Source organism: Python bivittatus, unplaced genomic scaffold, assembly GCF_059951505.1.
Source record: "Python bivittatus isolate LINGU-HERP-01145 unplaced genomic scaffold, Pbiv_v1 ctg000220_np1212, whole genome shotgun sequence".
Classification (NCBI taxonomy): Eukaryota; Metazoa; Chordata; class Lepidosauria; order Squamata; family Pythonidae; genus Python; species Python bivittatus.
Genome location: NW_028277048.1, coordinates 613108 through 627629, shown reverse-complemented (window position 1 = coordinate 627629; position 14522 = coordinate 613108). Strand labels below are relative to the sequence as shown.

The 14522-nt window shown below is 38.7% G+C and overlaps 1 protein-coding gene across 5 annotated transcripts in view; it reads left to right on the top strand.

Moving 5' to 3' along the window:
• MFAP5 (microfibril associated protein 5) overlaps positions 1 to 14522 on the top strand; it is a 59580-nt gene that overhangs the window by 30221 nt on the left and 14837 nt on the right. For 4 of the 5 annotated variants that reach the window (XM_088137566.1, XM_088137565.1, XM_088137564.1 and 1 more), the window contains one exon: positions 12401 to 12463. In XM_088137566.1, the coding sequence (XP_087993692.1) occupies positions 12403 to 12463 (61 nt within the window). In that variant the 5' untranslated portion in view covers positions 12401 to 12402. Of the gene's footprint in view, positions 1 to 11961; positions 12108 to 12400; positions 12464 to 14522 lie in introns of those variants that run through there. The other variant, XM_007428529.3, reaches the window with a different exon arrangement.

The following is a 14522-nucleotide window of genomic DNA, read 5'->3' as shown; positions in this document are numbered from 1 at the left end:
CATGATGTGAGTTGTAGGTAAAAGTGAATATATGTTGTTCTCTCTTTCTCTTATGTTCCACCTTTGACCACAAGTGTTACTTTGATTGAACATCAAATGCAGTGCTTCAGTTCTCTCTCCACTAAGATGGTTGAGCTCTGCAGCTTTCAGTGCAGTTGCCATGGCACTATTCTTTGCAGTTGTATAGTGAAGTTCCCAAATATACATTGGCAATGCAACTTCATGGAGACTTTTGAACAAGGACAGGCCATGTTACAGCCATCCATCCAATTTTGAGTGAGTTAAATGAATTGAGTGAATTAAATTAAAAATGACCTAAATTGCCCTATCCTTGAGTTGCAGCACAGCTTCATTTCCCTTTGGTTCAGCCAGTTTGATAGTATATAAAATAACATAGTGCAACTTTAGTAAATAAATTATAAAACAGTATCATACGCCATCACATTTTCTGAGTGCAGATCAGATAGTAACATATGTACTGTATGTGAAAGAAAAATGTGCATTAGATGTAAGAAGGAACAAATTCCAACAGGAAAATGCTTTAGAAGCATCATTAATCAACATATTAAAAAAAAAAGATTGCTTATCTTGGTGATTGCCTTAAGAAATTAGATAAAATGTATAGGATGGAAGAAACCCTAAAGATCACTGAGTCTGACCCCCTGCCCAGTGTCTATTTTAAGTAGTGCTTGCCTAATTGACTACTATGGAATCTCTAAGAAATGGTCATCCAAATTCCTTCAGGTCCACCACCTCTAGAAGTATTCCTGCTGTCTTTTGAAACAACTCTGAGCAATTCTGCCACATCTTCTTCATGACAGCTTTCAGATATTTGAAAGCAACTATCATTTCTCCCCATAGTTTTCTGTTCTCAAGGCTAAAAGTATCTACTACCTTCAAATTTTCGTGGTAAGTTTTTCCTTCCAGGCCCTTATCATTTTCTTTGCTCTCTTCTGGACACACTCTAGTTTGTCAATGTCCTTCCTAAAATGTAATGCCCAGAACTGAATACAATATTTTAGGTATAATCTGACCAACACCGAATGAAGAACAACAATGACTTCTCTTGATCCTGACGCTATACTTCCCTAGATTGCATATGTTTGGTTTTCTGCAGCACAGCAGCATTAAGCTGTTAATTCATGTTCAACATGTGACTCTCCATCACCCAGATTCTTTTCGCTTATCCTTCTGCTCAGTACAGCGCCCCCTGCCAACATTAATGCCTTTGATTTTTCCTATTCAAATATAAAGCTTTGCATTTGTCCTTGTTCTTTTTTGCCCATTATTCCAAATTTTTAAGAACATTTTGATACTGCCATCTAAGTTTTTGCTAACTTCCTATCTTTCATCTGCAAGTTTTATAATAATATTTTCTAACCCCTCATCCAAGTCATTGATAAATAAAAACAAATATAACAAATATACAGTATATAAGTATATTTAACATATACAGTGGCTCCATGTCAAGCTGGAAGAAAGTGTTGAATGGTGTACCACAAAGCTTTATTCTAGGCTCTGTAATTTTCAATAAAGCTTTGTGGTACATCATTCAACATTTTCTTCCAGCATGACATGGAGCCATTGTATATTTGTTAAATTCAGTTGCTCAACCAGCTCTTTATTCATCTAAAGTAATAGTTCTATGATTATATTATGACTATGTTGTATGTGGTCACTAACAATTGACAATGATTTGATGGCATGTAATCATCAATCATATTGTATTTATGTTGATAGGTATTTATCATTATCATTATTACTTGAGATATTTGATAATTTTGATAATTTTTGAATTATTGTAATTTTATTTATTTATTTATTAGTAAATTTGTATGCCTTCCATCTCCCCCCAATGGGTGACTTTTTGTATGTTTTGCTGTAAGCCACTTAGAATCACATTACTGAAGCATCACAGAAGCATTTTAAATAACTAAAAATAAATAGATAATGGTTGCACTGTCCAGCCCACATTTTGCCATTTTCTCTACTACAACCTTATGGGATACTTTGTTGAATACTTATTCAACAAAGTATCCCATAAACATTGTGTCCTCCACATTCCCATGGCCAACCAAACTGGCCACCCTAATAAAAAAAGATATCAGAGTAGTTTGACATGACTTATTCTACCTCCTGCCAAGCAGGGCCTTCTTTTCTAACTATAAACAAAGTGTCTGTTTAATAATCTATTTTAGAGTTACGTGAGGTATCAATGAAAAACTGTCTAGTCTGTAGTTACTTGGGTCCTTTCCTCCTCATCTTTTTTTGAAGAGAGGATCAACAGCTGCCTTTATGCAATCCTTTGCAGAGGATTTCTCCATGGGTTCTCAAAAAAGGGGCTCCAAGGTGACATCCCTCAGAACTCTCAGATGTAATTGGTCAGGTCCCGGAGACTGGAACTTTTTCATGGTAGCGAAGCGCTCCCTAAAGCCATCCCTTTACTTACCTTGGGTTGCTACTCCGTTTGTCAAATGTTCTACTCGTGTTCGCTAAAATACAGTTCCTCTTGGGGAAGACAGTAGCAAAGCTCTTCTCTGTCCTTGTCCACTGTCACTCTCCTATCAGCAGGCCCACCCTTTCCTTTTTTATTCCTTTTGCTACTGATATAACCAAAATATTCCCTTCTGGTTGCTTTTAGCTTCCCTGGCAAGCTTGCAGTTCCTTATGGACTTTAGCCTTTTAACTTACCTCTGCAAAACCTATTTTATTTGCAAAGCCTATTCTTTCCTTGCAAAGCCTATTCTGGAAATTCCAGAATCTTATAGTCTACAATAAGAGTGAGCGCAATTTAAGATTGCAATAGGATTTGGAGCAATACTTCCATATGAGAAAGCAGATTTTTTTGTATATTTATTTGTTTTTAATACATGTAATATGATAGAGAGCAACTAAAAGTGTGCCTTCTTATGCTGTGATGCTGCAGTGCCCTCCAGTGTTTGCTGTGTGTAATGGTGTTGTAAGATTCTTTTGATTCTTTGATTTCAATGCAGAATATATATGGTTTCCCACTATTTCTAGAGAACATTGTTATTGCTAACATGGACAGGCAGTTAAGAGGGTAGCAAAAACCTACAGTTTTAATCCTTCTGGGTCTACAAGGGGATACCTTGTAGACCCGGAAGGATTAAAACTGTAGGTTTTTGCTACCCTCTTAACTGCCTGTCCATGTTAGCAATAACAATGTTCTCTAGAAATAGTGGGAAACCATATATATTCTGCATTTTCTCTAGTGGATAATTTTCCAATTCTACACATTAGGGATGAATGGGGCCAGGGAGAAATATGACCCTTATATTCATCCATTATGGTATTTCTCATATTTACATATACCCTTGAAGATGCCCAACAACATTTATACTTGAAAAAAGAGTATACAGTACATCAGAGGAGGGCAACAAAGATGATGAAGTCACTGGAGGTCAAGGCCTGTGAGGACAGGCTAAAGGAACTTGGGATGTTCTGCCTGGACAAAAGAAACCTGAAGGGAGATATGATATTAGTGTTCTTGTACATAAAAAGATACCATAACAGGAAAGATTGTCAGGAATTGTTTTCCATGACTAGAGGAACTAGGACCTAAGTAACAGGTATAAGATGCAGCCACACTGATTTCATTTCAATATAAGGAAAAACTCCCTAATGATAACATCTGTCCAACCATGAAACAGTCGGGTTGTGGGTTCTCCATTCTCTGGAAATTTTTAAGAAACAGCCACTTCTTAAGGAAGTTTACTTCTTTCTTGGTTTCCTGAACACTGGAGAGGGATGGACTAGATCTTTGCAGTCCCTTCTAACTCCACAATTCTGGGATTCTACAATATTGGATAAATAAATATGAAGTCAGTCAAGCAGTAAAATCTTGTGAAGCTTCCCAGTTTAATATAGTGCTTGATCTCTCCCTTTCTTTTTCTCCTGAAATTCACTCAGCTAGTGCAAGGACTTTCTTTCGGCCTTTGGAGGGTTAGGGCCAATTGGGGAGGATTCACAGAAAATCTGCTCCATGGGCTGCTCGTTCCCCACCCCTTTTCTGTTGCCTCACTTACATTGCACTTACCCCTTAGCTTCCAGCCTCAGCCATTTTTCCTGGCTTTTTCAGATCCAATTATTTTCCTTGGCAGGTTGTAGTGTCCTGCTGCAGGCCATGGTATCTCAGTAGTTAACAAAACATGTCTTCAAATTATCAATTTTTAGAATTTCAGTTCTGAAAACCAGCATATCTCAAAGCTCAACATATAAACTGATTAACCATATTCAACAGGAAGCATATTAAAAAGCAGCTGATCTGGATTTCTTTTGCTGATGATTTTTTTGGCAACAGGTCTTTTCTTTCCAAATTTACTTGGTGTCACCATGATCTAGACAGTTACTTCCAGGAAACAGGTAAATGGAGGCTGAAGTCAGATACCCAGCTTGGAAAATGTAAAAACATTCTGAAGTGGGTGGGGGTTGATATATTGATTACTGATGTTTTGGCTAACAAGGCCAGAAATTTGAAGGGAAGAAAGAAAATAATCTTAAGTCATCACATCTTAAGATTGTTGTTAAATACTGAGATACTTCTGAGCCCTAGAAAGAGCAACAAAGATGATAAGGGGTCTGGAGGCTAAATCCTATGAAGAATGGCTAAAGGGACTAGGTATGTTTAGCTTAACCAAGAGAAGACTGAGGGGAGACATGACAGCAGTCTTCCAATACTTGACAGGCTGCCACAGGGAAGAAGGCATTGATTTATTCTCCATAGCACCTGAGAGTAGGACAAGAAGCAATGGGTGGAAGCTCATCAGAGGGAGATCCAACCTGGAAATAAGGAGGAATTTCCTGACAGAACTATTAAGCAGTGAAAAAGCTTGCCTCCTGGAGTTGTGGGTGCTCCATCGCTGGAGGTTTTCAAGAAAAGATCGGACAACTATTTGTCTGAGATGGTATGAGGATTCCTGCCTTGGGCAGGGGGTTGGACTAGAAGACCTCCAAGGTCCCTTCCAACCCTATGATTCTATGATTCTAGGTCAGTGCAAATAATGAAGCAGTAGGGAGCTATACTGATCCCAAGGCATAGAGACAATAGTAATGAAGTAAATGCAGGACCAAGCAGAGAAGGAACTGGACTCATTCAGCAACATTTTGCAGTAATCATTTTATATTCATTCTACCACTTCACTGGTGACATGCTTGCTAACCTTCAAAAGATAAGTCTGATGCCCCTTTCTTTAATTATTATGCACTAATTCAGAAACATGTTTCCAAGGATTTTAACCTCTGCAACAGGCAGTGGGCATTCTTGATGTTCCAAACAGCTTGAACTTGTAAAAAGAACAACATGAAAAATTCTAGAACATTCTTATATGTAAGGTGCAAACAGTCAAATCTGTTGTTACGAGTCTCACAGACTATGTGGCTACTTACCACTATTGGGTTCTAAGTATTAATCCATCCAAAAGGTGCAGATTGGCTAATTGCTGTCCAGTTCACCTGCTGTGCCATTTTTTTTACAAGTGTACCAGTGGAATGTTGAAACAATGGAAAGAAGGAAGAGAAAGAGAAGGAGGAAATTCGGAAAGAATTCAACCACTTTCTTTTTCTAGCCCATGACATATCATATCCTTGTGCCCTCCCCTAGAATGACACTTACATTGGCACACTTAGACGCTCTGTCTCAACAGTGTTATATGGGGAGATTAAATAATATCCACTACCAAGAGTAATCATGCATATGTTTAGATTCTGAAATTGAGACACTTGACGCTATGTAAGAACCGTGGTACTCAGTTCCCAATGAAAGCAACTCCCAATGAAGCCAATGCAGGTTCAAAGAAAAGTTCATTTATTGGAAAGTACTGTACAGCTCTAAAGCAGAGCTGGAACTGAGTCCCGCGTGCGCCAAAACTTAATTTTACTTCATTCCTATTTCACCCCCCTTCTGTCTGAATCTTTTCTGCACATGTTGACGAGGTCCTTGTATTCCCTGATTGGTATGACCTTGGAAGTCTTGGGCACCAGATAACAACCCATCTGCGCCTAACAGTTCACATTCCATTCGTCCTCCCCCCGCCCCACTGCGAGGTTCTGACACAAATGGACTTTTGAAATGCTTGGTCTATTATTCTTGGAGGATAGTACTAATCTCTCTTCCAATCACAGATCATCTGGTCTGGTCCTAACCATCAGTTGGGCACTTCCTATTCCATGACCAGGATTGTCAAATCTCCAAAAAATAGCCAAATTCTATGCCACAGCAATAGCTGATAGAAACTATTGGATAGTTTCCAATAACCAAGGTATGTGTGATTTCTGCTGTGAACAAGACTTTTATGCAGGAGATTTTTTCTTAACTTTGTTTTGCAGGCTATAATTGTACATAAATTAATACATTTTAAAATATGATTTTACTATGCAGGCACAGTAGTCAATTGAAGGGAATGGAATAGATTGATCTGGATTTAATCACGTTTAAGGACTGAATTGATATAATATGGATTCTTTTCTTTTTCCTTAGTTTCTGTTAATGTTTATATCTTTTAATGTATTTCTCTTATGTTTTATGTTTTTAATATTTATTTTAATGATTCTTATTATACTTATGTTCATTATTCATTGCTGAGAGTCTGCTTATGATTGTGGTGGAATATACATAAAATAAATAAATAACCCCCTTACATTTATTTTATGTATAATTTTTAGTGAGAGTTTTTACATAATTAAAAATGAACAAGAAAAATATATAAAAGAAAAATAGAAAAATAAAAGAAAAAGTGCTAGAAACAGTACCGATAAAGAAAGAAAAAGAAAAAAATTAAAAACGAAAAAGAAAGTTAAAGAAGCGGCTTCCAACCTTCATTACAACAGTTGCAAACAACCTTTTACCATTTCCCCCCGTTTAAAATTACATTATATAGTTCTTCCCATAGTCAACCCTTTTTAATCAGCAAATCCAGAAATCACCAGTTCATTTTTGTTCATTTTCAGCAAAAAGTCCATAAAAGGTTTCCAGTCTTTTATAAAAGTACTTATTGTTTTGTCCTTAATCAAACAAGCCAGTTTTGCCATTTATGCAAATACTGCCAGCTTCACAGTCCTCCATTGTGGGTATTTCTGTGTATTTCCATCTTTGTGCAAATAGTAGCCTCGCTGCAGTTACCATATACAGTATAAAACCAATTGTCCTTGAGTTCTTTCTAATTTGGCTTCCATAAGTCCTAATAAAAAAAATTCTGGTTTCATCTGAATGTTAATTTTTAAAATTTGTTGCATCATTGTATGCATTTGTGTCCAGTACTTTTTTGCTTTTTCACATGTCCACCATGCATGATAAAATGTCTCTTCATGCTTTTCACATTTAGTTTATTTTAATTACTGTACAGGTAGTTCTCATTTAACAATGGTAATTGGGACTGGAATTTCTGTCGCTAAGTGGCAGTCATAAAGTGCAATCACATAGCAACGGAAATTCCAGCACTTCTGGTTGTCACTGTTATGTGAATCACCACAGGTCATTAAGTGAGGACGTCATGTGGTTGCTATTTGTGACCTCCTACCGGCTTCCCAATTGACTTTGCTTGTAGGAAGCCAGCAAAGAAGGTCACAAATGGTGATCACGTAACCGCAGGATGCTGCAATGTTGTAATTATGAGCCAAGTGCCAAGTGCCAAGTACCCTGATCTCAATCATGTGACCACAGGGACACTGCGACTGCTGTTAGTACGAAAACCAGTCATATGTACCCCTTGTTTAGCACCATCGCAAGTTTGAATGATTGGTGAACAAGTGGTTGTTAAGTGAGGATACTTAACTGAGTGTAATATATGTCATTTCTGTATTATTTTATCTTTGATATATTATTCTATGGTTTGCTTCTTCTACTTCACAAATAAATAAATAAATAAACCAACAAGCTGGATGTATAGATCAGCCCTCAAGCAGCTATAAAGAGTGCAATTTGGAAAAGTTTTTAGTTTCAACAGGCATATTCCGGAGGTTCAGGGCAGCAGTCAAGAAGCATTGCTTCCAGGCCCCCACCCTTTCATGTACTGGATTATATGTTTTATGTTGCAAGCACTTCAAGAAAAATGCAGGCTTGAAGGTGCCTAGAACATAATAAGCAGACAGGCGGGTGGGTGGGAAGGCAAGCGGAAAGGCAATTGGAGTAGAACCTAAAGTAAGCCCAGGAATGAAGCCAAGAGGAAAAGCAAGCAGAGAAGCATTTGCTGGCTCTGGGAGTGTAGCCCAGCACAAATGCTCTCTTTGGTTGTTTTTTAGGAAGCAGCAGAAGGAGAAACAGCTCAGCTGGAGAAACACATGGAAAGCTCTAAAACCTATGGCTCAAACCCAAGGAAAAAGCAAGGTGAATTGCCAGATAGGATATAAATCTGAGGCACCTTCACTGTTGCTGGCTTTTTCTCCCCCTCTCCACCATCCCCAGGCCACCCTTTACTGTGTCGTGTTTAGCTGCTAGAGAGGCAAAAGTAAGCCCAGAAGTGCCCCTCTTCCCTTCCCCCTGGCTACACATTCTGTCCTTCCCCCGCTCTCTAGGGCCTGGTCCCACCCGTCCCAAAGAAGCAGCCAAAGGGAGGATGTTTTGCTTTGCAAGCATCTGGCTCCACGGCTCTCTGCTGATGTCATTACACAATCTCCCAGCTGATTGGCTGACTGCCAGAGCCTCCATCTGTATCCGAGAGCTGCACAGCAACCACAGATCTTTATTCCAGGATTGCCTCTCCTATTTGTTCTGTTTTTCTATGTATAAAAAGCAAGTGCAAGGATAGAGATTCAGTCACGTGAAAAAAGAATGAAAATTGGGTTCCATCTCCAGCATTAAATGAGTCCCGCATTTTTGTGCTTGCTTACAGTTTTTGTAGTTTCACATCATGTACTTGGTTACAGATGCCTCCATTTTTCATGGATCTTTTAGTGACAGCGTCTCCCTTTGGGCAGGGGGGAATATCATGAGGACAGTGGCCCCTAGCTGCAAAAAACCCAGTTTTTTGTGCATTGCCTTGATGCCAAAAAGGGAGAAACAAAGTTGTCACATGGACTCAAAGATGAACATGAGCTGAGCAAACAGCTAACAATCTAAGACTGGTGACTGTAAGAACAGAGTTGGGAACATGCCTGGGTAAATTGTTAGCCCCATCAGGAGGTGACACAGAGGTGGCAAGAGGAAGGGGGTGAGTAGATCCTGGACTTAAGATTAAGCATTTTAAGGCTTATCTGGAACAGGATGGCTCAATTTTAAATGACATAATTAAATCATTGGAATTTACAAGCAGAACAGAGAACATCTGATATTCTTATAATGCTTGAATAATCTGTTCATTATACCATACACAAAATTGTGCTCTGCAACTTAAAGTGAGCTTTGCATCTCCTCAGAAGTAAGTCTCACTTTATGTTCATTCCATAATTCCTCTGGTTCTCTATCAGTGACGTTCAGGACTTCAAAGTGATTCCTGATGTTCTCCTTGAAAATGGTGGGTACTGTATATGTTCAAGACCATATCATGGAAACTGACTGGCTTTCTTCTTCTTCTTTAGCTTAACGTGGAGTTTGCACATGAGTTTGTGATCTGTTCCACAGTCAGCATCTGGCCATGTCTTTGATGCTATAATTGAGCCTCCTTTTAGCAAAAATATATTCAGTTTGATTTCAATATACTCCATCTGGTGATGTCTGTGTATAGGCATCATTATGGTTGTCTTTAGACAGTGTTAGGTATGAAAAAATCATTGGAATGGCAGAAATTGATAAGTCGGTCTCCTGCTTCATTCCGGTTTTCTAAGTGATACAGTCCAACTACATTTTCCTCTTTCATGTTTCCAACTTTGGCATTCTAGTCTCCAATCACAAGCAACACATCTTGCTTACACGTTCTGTTGATTTCAAATTGAACTTGATCATAGAAATTATCAACCTCCTCTTCTTCTGCATTGGTTGGGGCATAAACTTAAATGATTGTCATATTAAAGGGTTGTCCACAAAGTATAATTGATATTATTCAGTCACTGATTGCCAAGTACTGTTCTTGCTATACCCTTCCTAACTATAAAAGCAACACAGTTTCTTTGTTTTTCATGTCCTGAGCAATATATGGTGTGATCTTCTGACTGTCTGATCTCAGTCTATCTCAGTTTGCTGATGCCTAAGATGCCAATTTGTAGTTGTTTCATTTCATCTTTCACTGTATTGAGCTTTCCTGTGTTCATGCTTCTTACATTCCATGTTCCTACTGTCATTCTGTTTTTGCAGCTTCAGATTTTCTTTTTCTGCATAGCAATTTCAGCAACTAGATGTCCCAAAGGCTTTAATCTAGCCATGTCATAAACACCATTAGTACTCTGAAAGATCCTCAACACTTTCTCAGTAGCATGCTGAGTACCATCTGAACTGAGGGGCCCATCATCCGGCACTATATTGTCAATCATTTTATATTTTCTATCCATGTGGTTTTCTTGGTAAAGATACAGGAATGGTTTACTATTGCCTTCTCCCACACAGTATGAATGGATGCCTTTGCCATTGTCACTAAAGTGATCTGCTGCTTCCAGCATCTTCCTATATTGCTTCTGCCCAAAGTATGTGCTTGCTTGCTTTAGTTGGGCAGCTGGGATGACTTTCATGCCTTGGGTGATCCTGTTGGGAATATATACTCTTGGCATACTCTCCCAATGTTCTTGGCTCATCTCTCCCAGGAACACTCCCCCCACCCCCACCCCCCGCCATGATGAGGTGGCACAGCAGGACTTGGGGAGATGATATAAATTAAATGCATGAATAAATAAAATAAATGTTCTGCTTCCAGAACTGGCCAGTGGTGTTTATTTATTTGTTTATATCTCATCTTTCCTCCAGGAACTCAAGGCTGCACTCATGGCTCCCTCCTCCTGTTTTCCCCCAAGACAACTGTTTCAGAGATTTAGAAGAAAAATATGGAAGCCTCATTAGATATACATTTATTTGAGAGAGTGTGTGTATTTACATACCTTCACTGCCCAATATTTTTCTTCAAATTGAAAATTATTCTGAGCCCACTATGTGTGGGTATATGCATCTGCACACATACAACCTTGTCTTTCACATTAAAAATGTAAAAATACGGAAAAGATAGGAAAATATCTGAAGACAAATATAAAGAAAAAGTACTCACATAGCTGAGCCTTTTCAGTGAACAGTATCACCTGACAGAGAGAAAAGAAACCATTTCAAATCCCCAACACAAAATGAAACGGAGCAAACCATGTTCACATTTCCTCTTTAAAATGGTAGTGGGAGGCCCAGATCCTCACACCTGGAAAGATCTAGGCATAATCAACCACTAATTTGGATTTCTTTGGGCTAGGACCCAGATTATGGAGTATATTGTGACTAGAGTTGTTTAATTATTGATTTTCCCAGATCTTTTAATGCTATTGCTTCAATACTGTGTCTTGCATCTATTATGATTTAATTTTATTTTAAAGCTATTTTAAGTCTATCTTGCAAAGTGCCTAGAGCCCAGAATTGGCAGCATATACATTTTCTAAAGAAACAAATAATTGGAATACCAGGATGGAAAGAGTAATTCTCTTGTCCCAAAAGATGTTGGTGTCTAAGATGGAAACTCTCAGTAGTGGCCCTTGTGGGAGTAAAATATTATGATTGAAATTGTTAATAGTTTGTTTGATCCACTGCCTGAGCATGGCTACTTCATCCTGCCTTAAGACCAGCTCTAGTTTATTTGTACATTTTTTTCAGGAAAGGGTTATGTTGTTTGGGAGACCATTTTCCTGGAAAAATGAATGCTTTTTCATTGCCCTAAGAGCAGGGTGAACCAGGACATGCTCTGTTCCTGTCCGTTCTTCATCCAGTGGGAATAGGAGGAGCTGAGGCCTCTGCAGTTACAATAAACTCTGGAATGAGATCATGGTGGGAGAGATCTCCCCCTTTCTCCTCATTCCAATTGGATGATGATATTGAAGCTTTCTAACTTTTCTTAATTAAATTTTGAAGACAAGCCAAATAAGAACATTTGCTAGGGCTGGGAGCGGCTAGACACTCTGGCCAAAATAGGGGATTAGTTGAAGGGGAAAGAAACACCGTCTGCAGTCAAAAGAAGCAGAGTGCATGGACAGCAGTGAGTGGAGGGTTGTGTCCCTAAAAAGAGGGTGATTTTTGAAGGAGATGATGCAGATGCAATCAACATAATGAGAATCAGAAAATAAATGAGTGGATAGGAGTGAAGGATGGAAAGGAATGTAGTGTTATGTTCAACTTAAATTATTTGATTTTCAGATAGATCAGTTGAGCAGCTGAGTGGGGAGAACAAGGAGCCTGCAACTGTTGCTGTACATCAGTCAGTGAAAGAGAAGGATGTGTCAGACATATGCAAGCAACTCCCATTTATTTTCTTTCTTTCTCATTTTGCAGAGATGGTGGCCTGTGGAGTTCAGACGCTGCTGTGCCTCCTAGCTCTTCTTGTCCTGCCATCTGGTGAGTTTGTCCCATGAAATCCACAGCAAAGCTTTCCTTATTTTTCAGGAATGTGTTTTTATATATATACTGTTCTGCAATAAAAAGAGGTTGTTTTAGAAGATGCCACAAAAGGAAAAAAGAAACTGAGAAGATTGAGGTAACAGGAACCTTTGTCCTGAATGCAACACTGGCAAAGTACAAGCCTTCTTCTGTTCCAGCTTAAATTTGGGTTAGTCAGTGGTATATCTTTTTAAAAATTGGGCTACTTCCAGATGTAGGATTTGTAGAATTACTAAACTACAGCTATGGTGCAGCTATTTTTCCTTTTCTCTTTAATGGAGTTTTATGCTAAGAAAAATGATGGACTGAAAGATTGGAAAATCCAGGAAGGTACCATGTGGGCTATGATGTCATCTCCCCACCCATCCTGCACAAAATTCTGTGAAGGAGGCAGAGTGTTTGCACAACCTGAGCCTTATCTGCAAGAGGCCCAGGCTTCCTTAGATAAACTTGTGAGCTTGTATGGTGTATGTGTTCATATAACATACTAAACCAAAACCAGATAAGCCACGTTACGCTTCAGTGTATTGGTCAAATTAGTCATTGTGACCAGGGTTTAGGGCTCAGCCTTAGTATGATATGCTAGCATGGTATGAATCAGTCACCAGCTACCAGCTATTTTGTTAAATATTTAAATGAAACAAACAGCAGCTATTTGGATTTCAAGAAGAAAGCCCTCTGTGTTATTTGCATCTTACAAGAGATACACATTAACTTCTCACATCAGATTTTGTAGGGAGAAGGAATCTAGAGGACACTAGGTTGGGGTCCCGCATGGCTGTGAACTTGTATCTGTAAATAAGAATTGTGGCTGAGTTCACAAGTTATGTTTTGTCATAATGTGCATTGTTTGATTAGGCTTAGTGTTTTGTGTGAGCCAAGATATTGTGGTTTGTAAAGCATGCTTAATGCATTAACGAACATGTTATCCCAATGGTAGGTTATTCAGGAACTCATGGTAAATAAACCATGGTTTAATATAATGTATACATCCTGGTTGTGTGCCTCCATTGCTTCACTCTTGCTGCGGAGCCTCAGAAATTAATCTGATTAAGTTCATGGATTAACCTTAAATTAATTGTATATAAGCTTTCAGTATAATATTTATTTTAAGAAAACTTTTCCTAAGGAATCATTGGGACCTGTTCTGTGGGAGGGCTGGGAATTTCTAACAGAAAATTCTTAAAGTTATCACCAGTAACAATTCCCATGATTCATTCAAGGACACAGGACAGTTAAACTGATATAAAACAATAGATAGCTGTGGTTTTGGTTTGCCAATTCCTACTATCTCTCATACTGTGCAGATTTTCCCCCCTATCCAACTCTGCTTTATAATTTCACCCAACACAAACACACACACACACCAACAAGCGTGTCTTTTTTGAGGAGTAAGGGTTTCCAGGACATCTTTGCTGGGCCCATTTCTTTTGGAGCTGAGACCCAAGTTCCTTGGTGCTTTTAATATATGTTTATTTTTAAAAGTGTAGATGCTAAGCATCCAAGCCAGAAAAAAAGCACCCTGGTAGATAGCATTAGTTCAAAGAAATTACGGCCCCCAGAAGCTACAAGCCTGCTGCTGCCTGCCAAATATGAAAACTTCAAATTGCCCCCCACTTCTACTTCTATTCAGTGTTAATTTAGCTAGGCAGGAGAATATGGGCCAAACCATCTAAGACAGAATTGTTGCACAGTATATTCTCCTTTTCTTCAAAATTCAAAGCAGATGTGGGAGCTGTTTATGTCTGGAAACCATTACTGAGATGGGGAGAAGAGAGTTAGCTATGGCATTTTGCTTTCCAGTGGTGCTAATTTTGATTAGAGAAGTTTTCTCTCACAAGTATATGGCCATCAAACATTGACTAACAAGGAAAAACAAGCCCAGAGTCGCTCTGTAGTGAGATGGGTGGTGACACATTTGAAATATAAATACTGTAAATGATGTCTTTTGCCATCACTGTATCTTGGGGCCATGATCCTTGACCACTTTCCTTCTTTCCCAAGCAGCAAAGAGTAG